Source organism: Oncorhynchus tshawytscha, linkage group LG26 (genome assembly GCF_018296145.1).
Source record: "Oncorhynchus tshawytscha isolate Ot180627B linkage group LG26, Otsh_v2.0, whole genome shotgun sequence".
In the NCBI taxonomy this organism is placed as follows: domain Eukaryota; kingdom Metazoa; phylum Chordata; class Actinopteri; order Salmoniformes; family Salmonidae; genus Oncorhynchus; species Oncorhynchus tshawytscha.
The window spans coordinates 11,127,669-11,142,057 of NC_056454.1; the positions used below are offsets into that span (position 1 = coordinate 11,127,669).

Here is a 14,389-nt window from a genome sequence, read left to right on the forward strand (position 1 = left end):
CAAGAAACACGAGCAATGACCGGTGGATATCCGTCCTTTGTCCAAATGTGAGATTTTTTGGTTCCAACCCCCGTGTCTTTGTGAGATGCAGAGCAGGTGAACAGATGATCTCCGCATGTGTGGTTCCCACCGTGAAGCATGGAGGAGAAGGTGTGATGGTGTGGTGCTTTTCTGGTGACAGTGTCTGCTTTATTTAGAATTCAAGGCATAACCAGCATGGCCAGCATGGCCACCATAGTATTCTGCAGTGATACACCTTCCCATCTGGTTTTCACTTATTGTGACAATCATTTGTTTTTCAACAGGACAATGATCCAACACACCTCCAGAATGTGTAAGGGCTATTTGACCAAGAAGGAGAGTGATGGAGAGCTGCATCAGATGACCTGGCCTCCACAATCACCCAACCTCAACCTAATTGAGATGGTTTGGGATGAGGTGGAGGAATAGCAGCCAACTAGGGCTCAGCATATGTGGGAACATCTTCAAGACTGTTGGAAAAGCATTCCTCATGAAGCTGGTTGAGAGTGTTATGTTCTGAAAAATGGAGTGAAAAACTAACAGACAACTAGTCAAAGCTCAAACCAAGTTTATTCACCCAATGGTTCAAACAGCTGAAAGACAAAGACATATTTACACAAGCCCATATATTTATACCTTCTTCCTTTGCCGTGTCTCCTCCCTTACACATCTGGACAGCCAATGCATCTCTGTTGCTAGACAGAATTTAGTGATGCGTGTTCTTTCTCACTTCATCTGACCTGACCTTGGCCCAAATTCCTCACTCCTCACCAACTCACGACTGTCCTGTTGACTGGAACCAGACTCTGGCCCTCTCCATAGGATACCTGATATATAACAATAACATGTTCTGACAACATGTGCACTTTCTGCATTCCCCTCTCTCACTCAGTAGATTTCTATACCCTCGGTTCTAATATGATAACATGAATAGGGATATTTCATATTTCAAGTTTAGAATGTAGTACCCAACAGTCCCCCCTTTTGCACATTAATTCCATACTGTTCAACTAATTTAAACTTGGAATTACTTATAAATGAACAGGAATTTAAACATGGTTAACATTCATGGTTAACATTCACAGTTGATTATTATGTTTACACCTCCGTTTACACCACCTCCTCCCTGCTATTTCCATCTCTCGTCGTTCAACTGAGAATAACATTTCAGCTGAAGCTTTTGACTTCCTCCATTTCAGATGGACCTTTTTACTTTCTCCACTTCCTCCTTCTGGTTCCTAAGAGAGTGATAGCACAAGACTTGAAAAGCAGAAAGAAACACAAAACATAACAAGTATTCATAATGTGCTATGCCTTACATAATTATATATGCAAAGACAAACTGAAGTTTGATAACATGACGATTCCCACTCGCTCTTCACTTGACTCTATGCAGTTGGGATCATTTTCTGCCGGGTTCCTCTAAAATGAAGGCCCTAAAAAATCTCCTCATGCCTCACCCAGACTTCCAACTGTCAGGCCACAGGTTACAAGAGGTGTTCCCAAGCCATGTCATTTTCACTTCGCTCCCAAACTCCTTCACGAGATACACGAGATACACGGCCCTAATCAACTTTATCTCATCCTGAGGTAAATCAGCACTGTATATACGTTTCAACATCAATGCCTTCAGAAGATGATATCCCAACAATGCACAGATAGATCTAGGACTGAACCTTTCAGATACTCCCTACCTATCTCCCAACTCATACCTGGTTCCCTAGCCACCGACATCTTCAATGACCTCCTATATTCTGCTACAGTCGTTACCGTGGATAATACTTTCCTGTGCTCCAGTTAGGTACACATCGCTCATCCCAAGGCCGATCCACACCCACCCCTTTGTGAACACCCTCGTTACTGTGCTAACTTTCGGTCCCAATGGTTGATAAGCAGCCACCTTCTGACACTTTCTGTTTACCGTCACTCGGTCTCAATCTTCTGGGAGAAATGTAAAGTGTTTGCTGGCTGTTAGAAATGTGGGAGATATTAGTGGAGTTGGAAGAGTATCCAACCTTACAAAACTCTGAGTCACATGTTTCTTAATCACACTCTGCAGGAGATGTGATGATACTACCTCAGTGAACTTCCCTTCCGGTTAGATGGCCTACTGTATACAGGGATCTGTAGCTATTCTTTCAAGCGTTGTACCTTCTTTGACAAACGCCTCACTGAAAGTTGACAATAGTGTCTGAAATGACAACACTATCTCTGCTACTCTCACCATGATATGGGTATGTGTGATGTTCAGTTAAACATCATAGTGTTCTCTATATTGTGCACAGATGTCATTCCTCTCCTACGAGCTATCCCCTGTAACAATATACACAGAGTGGTATCGTTCCCCAGAGACTTGATTACCCAATTCCTTAATTTATTAGCCTCACAAATCGCCATCCCAGTCATATTAAATTCTGCTCTTCCAATTCCCTGTAACGTCCCCCATTGTCAGATTAGTACTGTGACGTGGTACGGTTGGACCCAGGTGCAGAGAAGAGACCAGACAAGGAATCAGTGGTTAAGGATAAACATAATACTTCACAGAGAAACAGAAGCCACGGGATCACAGTACACTTGAAAAGCCAACAAACACTAAGTCTCACAAACTCACTCACGTAACGACCACAGAAAACACACCTTTTTTAAACAGGGACATCATTAAAATAATAAGACACACCTGAGTCCAATAAAAGTCTCTAGGGCGGACTCTACCGCCCTCTGGTGCCAGGAGGAACCATGACAAGACATAACGCATCATCCATCCGATCCACGTAATCGCGTACTCCTTCTTTCAGTTACTAATTTCACTCGCATCCGTCTAAACAATACATTCCCAACTAGTTAAGAATCCCTCAATTTCATAATTTGCTGTCGGCTGGGTCACATGCTTCGATATCCCCGTGCGAGTGCTGATAACATGGCCCTTGGCAAAAGCGAGCGTACAATATGATTGTAATCACCAGCATGGAACCCAAAAATTCTACACTGTTTCCTCCGGCAACTGATAAATTCCTGTCCCTCCCTTACTGGATCTGGTGCCTCTTTCATAATACTACCCAATTCGCTCATTGGCTGATGGTGATGCTGAATTTGGATCCGTACTTGAGGATGTGCGTCATCAGGAACAGGGTTGTCCTCCCCTGGTACTATTTGTCACGGATAATATGTAACCGGGGTCTTGTGTGTTCGTACTGGGTGCACATCTCTATGATTACCTGGATAATGCTAATCACTATCCAGTCCGGTACTACTATAATCCAGACTCGTAATTTGCCTGTCCTCTGCCTCTCGCATCCCATATCGCTCTTTTGCCTCTTTTACTGTACCTGTGACCTTTCACCTTGTAGCATGTGGTGAACGGCGGATGAGGTGCAATTACATATACTCCTCCACACGTATTTGTAATACTGTTGAAGCGCAACCATGAGTTGTTTTATTTGTTTTTGTCTATCCTCAAGGGCACCCTCTAATTCCTGGTTTAGGTTTTGACTCTTTTCTAGCGCAACAGCCAATTCCTGCTTTTGTTAATCTAATCCAGGGCTCTCCAAACCGTTCCTGGATAGTTACCATCCTGTAGGTTTTCACTCCAACCCTAATCTATCACACCTGATTCTAATAATCAGCTGGTTGATAAACTGAACCAGGTTAGTTACAACTGGGGTTTGCGCGAAAACATACAGAAAGGTAGCTCTCCAGGAACAGGGTTGGACACCCCTGATCTAATCTATGCGCACTCCCTTCGGATACGCCTAGTTTCTTATTTGTTGTCTCATTCTTGTCCACTGCCTGCTCCATTTGACCTTGCAGGTCACTATTTTTCCCTTTTTCCAGTTTTATCCGCTGCTGATAAAATGCCATGGTTAGGATGCCTGCATATTGTAGTTTGGACTGTTCTCTGATTTCAATATTCCACACTACGATTGCATTCTTGGCTGGTTTTAAACTTTCTATCTACGGAATAATGTGTAGCAATTTTGTCCAATTTGGCAAATTTTTCCCACCATTTATTTGGTTCTTGGTGCTGGTCATATGCCTTTTTTTTGCACTTCTAATGCTTTGGTAACATTTTGCCTTTCTACCCATCCCACTCCGGGAGTCTCCTGGTGTAACCGATGTGAAATGGCTAGCTAGTTAGTGGTGTGTGCGCTAATAGTGTTTCAATCGGGGACGTCACTCGCTTTGAGACCTTGACGTAGACCTTGCCCTGCAAGGGCCGCGGCTTTTGTTGAGCGATGGGTAACGATGCTTCAAGGGTGGCTGTTGTCGATGTGTGCAGAGGGTCCCTGGTTCGAACCCAGGTAGGGGCGAGGAGTGAGACGGAAGCTATACAGTTACACTGGCTTCTAAAAGCCATATCCATTATAACTGAATCAGCGTCACCCCCCAACAGTGTTGAGTAGTAACAGCTTAGGCTATCAATAGTTTGGTCACTACACCATACTCCACCTTTTGGTGCTGGATGATACTTTTGTGTCTGTCAATTCACCTAATCTGTCACATTTCCCCGCACCACTAAGGCATAAACCAATCTCTCTTTACTGCTACTGCTACTACACATGAATCATCTTCAAACGTACACACACACACACACCCTTCGACTTCATGGCCACTGTGGCTGAGACTTTCGTCCCTCTTTCAGAATTCCCCCACTAGGGACCTGTCCTTCACGGAACCTATCCTACACTGTAGTGACACTCATGGATCTCGCAGAGGAACACCCCTACTCTGGACCTATCCTTACGGAACCTACCCTACACCATATATTTACATGGATCTCGAAGAGGAACACCCCAACTCGGGACCTAGCCTTATGGAACCTAGCCTACACCATATATTTACAACCAGTCGTAACACAATGGGACTTCTGAATAAGCTCCGGCTTTCTAGGTCCGTAGCCTGTTATTGTTCAGCCTACGATTCTCATCTCCCGAAGATGTCAAAATGAGTGGTAACACAGTGCCTTTCAAAAGTATTCATCCCCCTTGGTGTTTTTCCAATTTTGTTGCATTACAACCTGTATTTTCAATTGATTTTTATTTGAATTTCATGTAATGGACATACACAAAATAGTCCAAATTGGTGAAGTGAAATGAAAAAATTACTTGTTTCAAAAAATTATTTACATTTTTTTAACGGAAAAGTAGTGCTTGCATATGTATTCACCCCCTTTGCTATGAAGCCCCTAAATAATATCTGGTGCAACCAATTACCTTCAGAAGTCACATAATTAGATAAATAAAGTCCACCTGTGTGCAATCTAAGTGTCCAATGATCTGTCACGTGATCTCAGTATATATACACCTGTTTTGAAAGGCCCCAGAGTCTGCAACACCATTAAGCAAGGGACACCACCAAGCAAGCAGCACCATGAAGACCAAGTAGCTCTCCAAACAGGTCAGGGACAAAGTTGTGGAGAAGTACAGATCAGGGTTGGGTTATAAAACAATATCAGAAACTTTGAACATCCCACAGAGCACCATTAAATCCATTATTAAAAAATGTAAAGAATATGGCACCACAACAAACCTGCCAAGAGAGGGCCGCCCACCAAAACTCACAGACCAGGCAAGGAGGGCATTTACCAGAGAGGCAACAAAGAGACCAAAGATAACCCTGAAAGGAGCTGCAAACCTCCACAGTGGAGATTGGAGTATCTGTCCGTAGGACCACTTTAAGCCGTACACTCCACAGAGCTGGGCTTTACGGAAGAGTGTCCAGAAAAAAAAACATTTCTTCAAGAAAAAAAATAAGCAAACACGTTTGGTGTTCGCCAAAAGGCAGGTGGGAGACTAAATATACACTACCGGTCAAAAGTTTTAGAACACTTTATTTTTACTATTTTCTCCATTGTAGAATAATGTTGAAGACATCAAAACTATGATAGATACTAGTAAAAAATAAAGAAAACCCTGGAATGAGTAGGTGTTTCAAAACGTTTCACTGGTACTTGCTTAAATTAATTTAATTAATATTATGGTGTTTCTATTCCAAGAAAAAATGTAACACCCTCTGTGTTTCCGTTAGGATGGAATGGAAAATATGGCGATGTACAACGTGGCGGTCGGGAGTACAATACTGGGCTATTTAGCTAAAGAATCCCTGTTTTGTGCGGGAGACCGGGGTTCAATCCCCTGATGTCGAAGAAGAAGGAGCAGGCTGTCCTTGTAAATAAGAATTTGTTCTTAACTGACTTGCCTAGTTAAATAAAGGTTACACTAACTCCAATATGCTCTTTAAATAAATAAGACCTACACCACTTTTAACAGCACATTACTCAACACTAGTTAGACTCATGTCACCTTTGGTAGGCCTACAGTATGTCGAAAAATATGACATGACTCTCCGCCAATAATTACATATTAAGGATTGGAGGATATTTCTGTAATTCAGTGATATTTATTCCCATAGTAATTTGTTATAGATCAATAACTAAATATACATCGGCATTTTGAAAAACTATTTTTAGCATTATTTTATTAATGACAATGAATGGGGTCCACCCCCCGTCCCCCTTCCTCCTCCTCCCTTCCCCATGGGCTAGGTCAGTCTTCTGTGCACGGCTCTGCGTCCCATCCCATGCCCCCTGCCCTCGTACCTTGAACCTTGTGAGCTTTCAGTGGATACAACTGGAGAACTGCAAGGCAATCCCATTGTCCGCCACTCGGGAGCCATGAACAATATATACACTGCTCAAAAAATAAAGGGAACACTTAAACAACACAATGTAACTCCAAGTCAATCACACTTCTGTGAAATCAAACTGTCCACTTAGGAAGCAGCACTGATTGACAATAAATTTCACATGCTGTTGTGCAAATGGAATAGACAACGGGTGGAAATTATAGGCAATTAGCAAGACACCCCCAATAAAGGAGTGGTTCTGCAGGTGGTGACCACAGACCACTTCTCAGTTCCTATGCTTCCTGGCTGATGTTCTGGTCACTTTTGAATGCTGGCGGTGCTTTCACTCTAGTGGTAGCATGAGACGGAGTCTACAACCCACACAAGTGGCTCAGGTAGTGCAGCTCATCCAGGATGGCACATCAATGCGAGCTGTGGCAAGAAGGTTTGCTGTGTCTGTCAGCGTAGTGTCCAGAGCATGGAGGCGCTACCAGGAGACAGGCCAGTACATCAGGAGACGTGGAGGAGGCCGTAGGAGGGCAACAACCCAGCAGCAGGACCGCTACCCCCGCCTTTGTGCAAGGAGGAGCAGGAGGAGCACTGCCAGAGCCCTGCAAAACGACCTTCAGCAGGCCACAAATGTGCATGTGTCTGCTCAAATGGTCAGAAACAGACTCCATGAGGGTGGTATGAGGGCCCGACGTCCACAGGTGGGGGTTGTGCTTACAGCCCAACACTGTGCAGCACGATTGGCATTTGCCAGAGAACACCAAGATTGGCAAATTCGCCACTGGCACCCTGTGCTCTTCACAGATGAAAGCAGGTTCACACTGAGCACATGTGGCAGACGTGACAGAGTCTGGAGACGCCGTGGAGAACGTTTTGCTGCCTGCAACATCCTCCAGCATGACCTTTTTGGCGGTGGGTCAGTCATGGTGTGGGGTGGCATTTATTTGGGGGGCCGCATAGCCCTCCTTGTGCTCGCCAGAGGTAGCCTGACTGCCATTAGGTACGGAGATGAGATCCTCAGACCCCTTGTGAGACCATATGATGGTGCGGTTGGCCCTGGGTTCCGCCTAATTCAAGACGGTGCTAGACCTCATGTGGCTGGAGTGTGTCAGCAGTTCCTGCAAGAGAAAGGCATTGATGCTATAGACTGGCCCGCCCGTTCCCCAGACCTGAATCCAATTGAGCACATCTGGGACATCATGTCTCGCTCCATCCACCAATGCCACATTGCACCACAGACTGTCCAGGAGTTGGCGGATGCTTTAGTCCAGGTCTGGGAGGAGATCCCTCAGGAGACCATCCGCCACCTCATCAGGAGCATGCCCAGGCATTGTAGGGAGGTCTTACAGGCACGTGGAGGCCACACACACTACTGAGCCTCATTTTGACTTGTTTTAAGGACATTACATCAAAGTTGGATCAGCCTGTAGTGTGGTTTTCCACTTTAGTTTTGAGTGTGAGTCCAAATCCAGACCTCCATGGGTTGATAAATTTGATTTCCATTGATCATTGTTGTGTGATTTTGTTGTCAGCGCATTCAACTATGTAAATAAAAAAGTATTTAATAAGAATATATAATTCATTCAGATCTAGGATGTGTTATCTTAGTGTTCCCTTTATTTTTTTGAGCAGTGTGTATTGTCCTGCTAATAACAGGGTTAATAAAATATCTGTGAGAATATCCAACGGGATTTTATATAATTCTACTAAATTAATAATAATTGCTTTGTTTAAAAAAAAACAATATTTTGGAGATTATTTCATTTTCAAATAACGTAAAATGAGGGAGAAAAAGACCATTCTTGAACATGGGTTGAGACATGTTTTTAGAGGGAGAGAAACCAAAAACCGACAATCATCTCATGGGTTTCCCAGTCGAGGACGGCATGGGTATGTAGCAACACAGCTTGCACTGGTATTCAGTGTCTTAGACCGTTGCGCTACTCAGGCGCTGTATAACGTGACCGGTCGTGAGTGGCCTACAGTACTACAGTAAAACCAAAATAATCCTAACAAAATAAAATTATAAAAACCTTAGTGTAACAACAGTTTTAGTAAGTAATTACTGAAGTTGTGCACAATTATCAGTTTCTATTTAGATTTAAGCCACCTATTCATTATCAGTTAGAGACACAGTAGGACCCAAAAGCATGATCAGTGCTCTAACTCCCCCTTGCGCTGGCCTGGAGCAATGAAGTGGTGACGCAGGGTACCACACTAAACCACAAATGACCTCTAAGTCCCGAAGCCTAATCGCAAAACTTTTAGTGGAACAACCACTGTATGCTGAGCCCTTGTTGGCTGCTTTTCCTTCACTCTGCGGTCCGACTCATCCCAAACCATCTCAATTTGGTTGAGGTCGGGGGATTGTGGAGGCCAGGTCATCTGATGCAGCACTCCATCACTCTCCTTCTTGGTCAAATAGCCCTTACACAGCCTGGAGGTTTGTTGGGTCATTGTCCTGTTGAAAAACAAATTATAGTCACACTAAGCACAAACCAGATGGGATGGCGTTACTGCAGAATTCTGTGGTAGACATGCTGGTTAAGTGTGCATTGAATTCAAAATAAATCACAGACAGTATCACCAGCAAAACACCATCACACCTCCTCCTCCATGTTTCACGGTGGGAACCACACATGCGGAGATCATCCGCTCACAAAGACATGGCGGTTGGAACCAAAAAAACACAAATTTGGACTCATCAGACCAAAGGACAGATTTCCACCAGTCTAATGTTTATTGCCCTTGTTTCTTGGCCCAAGCAAGTCTCTTCTTATTATTGGTGTCCCTTAGTAATGGTTTCTTTGCACGAATTCAAAGCATTTATTTTGGCTACATGCTGAGGTGCAGTTACTCTAATGAACTTATCCTCTGCAGCAGGGGTAACTCTGGGACTTCCCTCCCTTTCCTGTAGCGGTTCTCATGAGAGCCAGTTTCATCATAGCGCTTGATGGTTTTTGCGACTGCACTTGAAGAAACTTTCGAAGTTCTTGAAATTTTCCGCATTGACAGACCTTCATGTCTTAAAGTAATGATGGCCTGTCGTTTCTCTTTGCTTATTTGAGATGTTCTTGCCATAATATGGACTTTCACCAAATAGGGCTATCTTCTGTATACCACCCCTACCTTGTCACAACACAACTGATTGGCTCAAACACATTGTGGAGGAAAGAAATTCTGCAAAATAACTTTTAACCAGGCACACCTGCTAATTGAAATGCATTCCAGGTGACTACCTCATGAAGCTGGTTGAGAGAATGCTAAGAGTGTGCAAAGTTGTCATCAAGCCAAAGGATGGCTACTTTGAAGAATCTCAAATATAAAATTATAATTTGATTTGTTTAACAATTTTTTGGTTACTACATTACTTTCATAGTTTTGATGTCTTCACTATTGTTCTAAAATAAAGAAAATAGTAAAAACAAATAAAAACCTTTGAATGAGTAGGTGTGGCCAAACTTCTTACTGGTACTCTATATATAAAAACAAATGATTTAAAAACATACTTATTTAACATTGCACACATTCCTCTCTGAATGAGATGAGACATTGTGACATAATGTCATAATAATGTCAATTAAATGATCCCAGTTGGACATGGGATAAATTGTACAAATATAAATGAACATTCATGCATTATCCATACCACCAACACTTAAAGTTGTGTACTATATCAACCTCTCACTGCTCCACTGGGGCAGACAGTTGTTAACCTTACTGATTTTTCATGTATTTTCAATATAATAATTTATTTCACACCTGTGTTAAGGCACAGTAGTGTGCATCCAGTGAACACCAATGTCCAGCTACAGTCAGAATACTCTTGAACATTCCTCTGGCTCGAAGTTGAGGGCTTGAGAGGGGCTTATGGCCTTGGACTCTGCACGATGAAAGAAATATGTGTTTTCGCCATTCAGAGATCAACAGAGCAGCTGCGTTGAGTCAATTATCAGATTATAGTAAAAGCTATGCAATATAAGGCTATGCATAATTTTTAAGGTGGAATGTGTATAGTTTTGGAGTAAGTGTATTCGTCTATTTTGTGCATCTTTAGGGATTACTTGGTGTGCTCACTGTTCTATGACTTAATAGAATGGATTTCAGGTTTTCTATGAGATATGTGCTGTACACGACTTGACTGTGACACATGGAAGCAAAATCAATCAATAAAAAGTATTCGCACTCGTCAGGCTTTGTCACATGTACTGCTACAGAGAGGGGCCCTGGGTTCCCTCCATATTTTTTTTATTTTTTTTACCTGAACCCATGCATCATTGACTCAAAGATTGAGTATTAAAAAAAGATTAGCTAATTCCTCGTGAAGCCCCTTCTGGCACCAAGTGATCTCCCAGGCAAGCCCAGGCATAGGCTGCTGGAGAAGTTTGGAATTTGTGTCTTGGAGGAAATGATAAAAGGGTGTTCAAATCAAGAGATATACATTTTCATAATCTCCTCTCTCTCGTAGTCATGGGTTTTTTATCATCTCAGTCAAGAGGGTCGGTCACATTGTACAACTGAACCGGCACACTTTTTGATTGTGTTTGTAATAAAGTTTTGTTTAACGTTATGAATTGAACGTCTTCTATCCAATATAGATAACCAATATAGATATGATGATGGCATTACACGTTGGTGTAGTAGCTAAAGACGAGCGAAGCTAAGGGACATAGCTCTTAACTGAAACAACACTGTAACTTGTCTAGACATTGAACCCCTTAGAGATTCGGGGGGGGGTTCTAAACAATTGTCTGTAGTTGTTTTCTCTAGTTCCACCTCTCCTGCTGAAACAGTAAACAGGTGTGACTGTTCGACGTCTCCCTTCAATCCCTCCATGGACGCTTCTAAAATGGCACCCTATTCCCTATGCAGTGCATTACTTTTGACCAGAGCCTTATGGGCCCTGGTCAAAAGTAGTGCGCTTTAAAGGGAATAGGGTGCTATTTGAGACACAGGCTATATGAAACCTCCTGCAACAGCAGCTGACGTGACTGGCCTGTCTAAGAGGAGTCTCAACAGAAGTTATTGAGTTAGTCAGCTCTACCCCTTCTGTACACTCAATTGGCCTGGGAGGAGAACGTTTGTTTTCCCCCCAGATCTATACAGCTGGTTGAACCTGAGAACAAACAGTGATGGTGTGTGATAGGGAATGGCCTGCACAATGCATATGACAGGCAGGCAGGGAGGGGCTTTATTGGAGAAGTATGTAGGGAGGACTGAGGAGGAATCAGGATGAGGTGTGTTCAGGTGGGATGTTCTAGGGCTGGAGCTGGGCTGGGGCTGTTCAGGTGACTTTCAAAGCTGAGCTAGGCTGGGGCTGGACTGGGCTCAGGCTGGGGCTGGGATGGGCTGAGGCTGGGGCAAGGTTCGGGCTGAGCTGGTGCTGGGGCTGGCAGGGAGACGCCACACACACAGAACAGGCCTGTATGGAGCCATCACTGGGTGTGCAGACAGACAGCTGGTATTCATATCACAGGGTGCTGGTCTGCAGGGCCCTCGCACGGCACCGATTCTGTTTCACTAGATTTAATGAATCCCATTCACTGAATCATGCGATATGGAATTGGCAACAGGGCAGAGCGGTGACTGCACGCTCATGTCTTCCAGCTCCAGAAAATAAGTCATTCATTTTAGCTTCGACACAATGGACTGCTAACTACCTACCTCCCTTCCCCCAGTTCCTGGAAATATAGCAGCTAGAAACAGTGAATAGAGATGTTGTCGACAACTGGCCTAAAATACACCTGGATCTTTTCCAAAGTAACAAAGAACAGGGGAATCTGCAGTTGCAGCTGTACATCCCTCTGGGCCAGGGGGGTAAGCCCCCTCTTCTACAGTAATAGCCCTGCAGCTGTGTCTGAGATACCAGGGGTATTGAGGATTTACCCCAGTGTTTTACCCGAAAGGATCCAACCTTTCTGTTTCCATCTACGCGGGCCGGCACCCATGTCTCACTGGGCCTTGGCTCCAGCGGACCTGCTCTGACTTGGAGCCAAGGCAAGGCCGTGGCTACTGTTCTGCTAGGATTAACATATCAATGGCTAACTGTGAACTTTAACACCTTCACACAAAGCAACAGTCTTGAATGCTGCAGAGGTTGTTGGTTCTTCTCGCCACAAGTCTGTAGTGTCACACTCTGGATTGAAACACAATAACACTAGTGCCTGCATTAACACAAAACACTGGCGGCCCACTCATTTGCAGGCCGTCATTGTAAATAAGAATTTGTTCTTAGCTGACTTGCCTAGTTAAATAAAGGTTAAATACAAAATAAATCAAATAAAAATTGGAAAAGCACTAGGTGCCCTGGGTCACTCTTTGTTCACTCCTCTGATGACACCCCTGTGTGTGTGCGTGTGTGTGTGCGTGTGTGTGTTTGTGTGTGTCTGTGTCTGTATGATCTTTCAGACATCCGGGAGACAGCGTTTGTGTACGCCATCACGGCGGCTGGGGTGACCCACGCGGTAACGCAGGCCTGCAGTATGGGGGAGCTGCTGCAGTGTGGCTGTGAGGCGACCAGGAGCAGGGCTCCCCCCCGGCCTGCCTCCTTCTCCACCACCACCTCTGTCGAAGGAGTCAAGTGGGAGTGGGGCGGCTGCGGAGACGACGTGGAGTTTGGCTACGAGAAGTCCAAGCAGTTCATGGATGCCAAGAGGAAAAAGGGCAAGAGTGACATCAGGACGTTGATCGATCTCCACAACAACGAAGCAGGACGACTGGTAGAGTGAAACTTACATTTTTTAAATAACGGATGATACAGTCCCACTCCTTTCGTATTTCTTCATGCTTTATTACAGTGGATATATATAGGTAGGAAAGAACAGTGGGTCGTATTCGAACCCATCCTTGCAGTTGCACAATGTTAATGTGCCCCAGAGGCAGTAGCTTATGGAGCACTAGACCACCCCAAGCGGTGAGCTAACTTTTTTATCATTCACTCCAAACACACTTAATCTCATATGTTTTACTTGACCTGTGCTGATATAAGCAGAAGTACAGGAAATTATACTTCAGAAATGTTTTAGATTATGTTCACCTGATGCTTACTTTTTTTTTTTTTAACAATGGTGAAAATTAGGTTCAGATGCTGAAAGTCTTAATTGTCTAGCTGAATGTTCCTCCTTTCATCCAATGCATCATCCAAGACAGCCTCTAGCCATAGTTGGACTCTAAACTTCGAAGTCACCGACCTCCTAGCCATCGCTGATCCACTTTCCATTTTCCATTGGTTTTGTCTTGTCTTCCATCACACCTGGTTCCAATTCCATCAATTACATGTTGTGTATTTAACCCTCTGTTCCCCCCCATGTCCTTGTCGGTAATTGTTTCTTGTAGTGCTTATGCGCGGTATGCTGGTATTTACCGGGTTTTGTTTGACCCATTTATTGTATTGTTCTGTTGACGGTGGTTTATGGATATTAAACAACACCGTTGTAAATCAGTTTTCGCTCACCTGCCCCTGACTTCTCTGCCGCCAGTACGCACCACACTACAATAGTTCTATAACACTGTAAACTGATAGTTGAACAAAAATCATGTTTCTGAACAAGGAAACAAGTGTGTGCCACACAGTTTGTTTTCAAACCTTTAAGCCAAGTAGCTGCTAATATTTCTCCTTATAAAACTGTGATTTTTTTCCAGCTCTTCATGAAGGACTAAGTACATGTATATAGACAAAGTGAAATATTGAAATACAATGACTTTCTTGTTGACAGGGAGAGAGGAACATTGCAACATT

General features: G+C 43.8%; 1 protein-coding gene across 2 annotated transcripts in view; it reads left to right on the forward strand.

Annotated features, from left to right (window-relative positions):
- Window positions 1-14,389, forward strand: part of LOC112225157 (protein Wnt-6) — a 28,514-nt gene that overhangs the window by 10,489 nt on the left and 3,636 nt on the right. For both annotated transcript variants that reach the window (XM_042306945.1, XM_024388837.2), the window contains one exon: window positions 13,060-13,370. In XM_042306945.1, coding sequence (XP_042162879.1) covers window positions 13,060-13,370 — 311 coding nt within the window. The remainder of the gene's footprint in view (window positions 1-13,059; window positions 13,371-14,389) is intronic.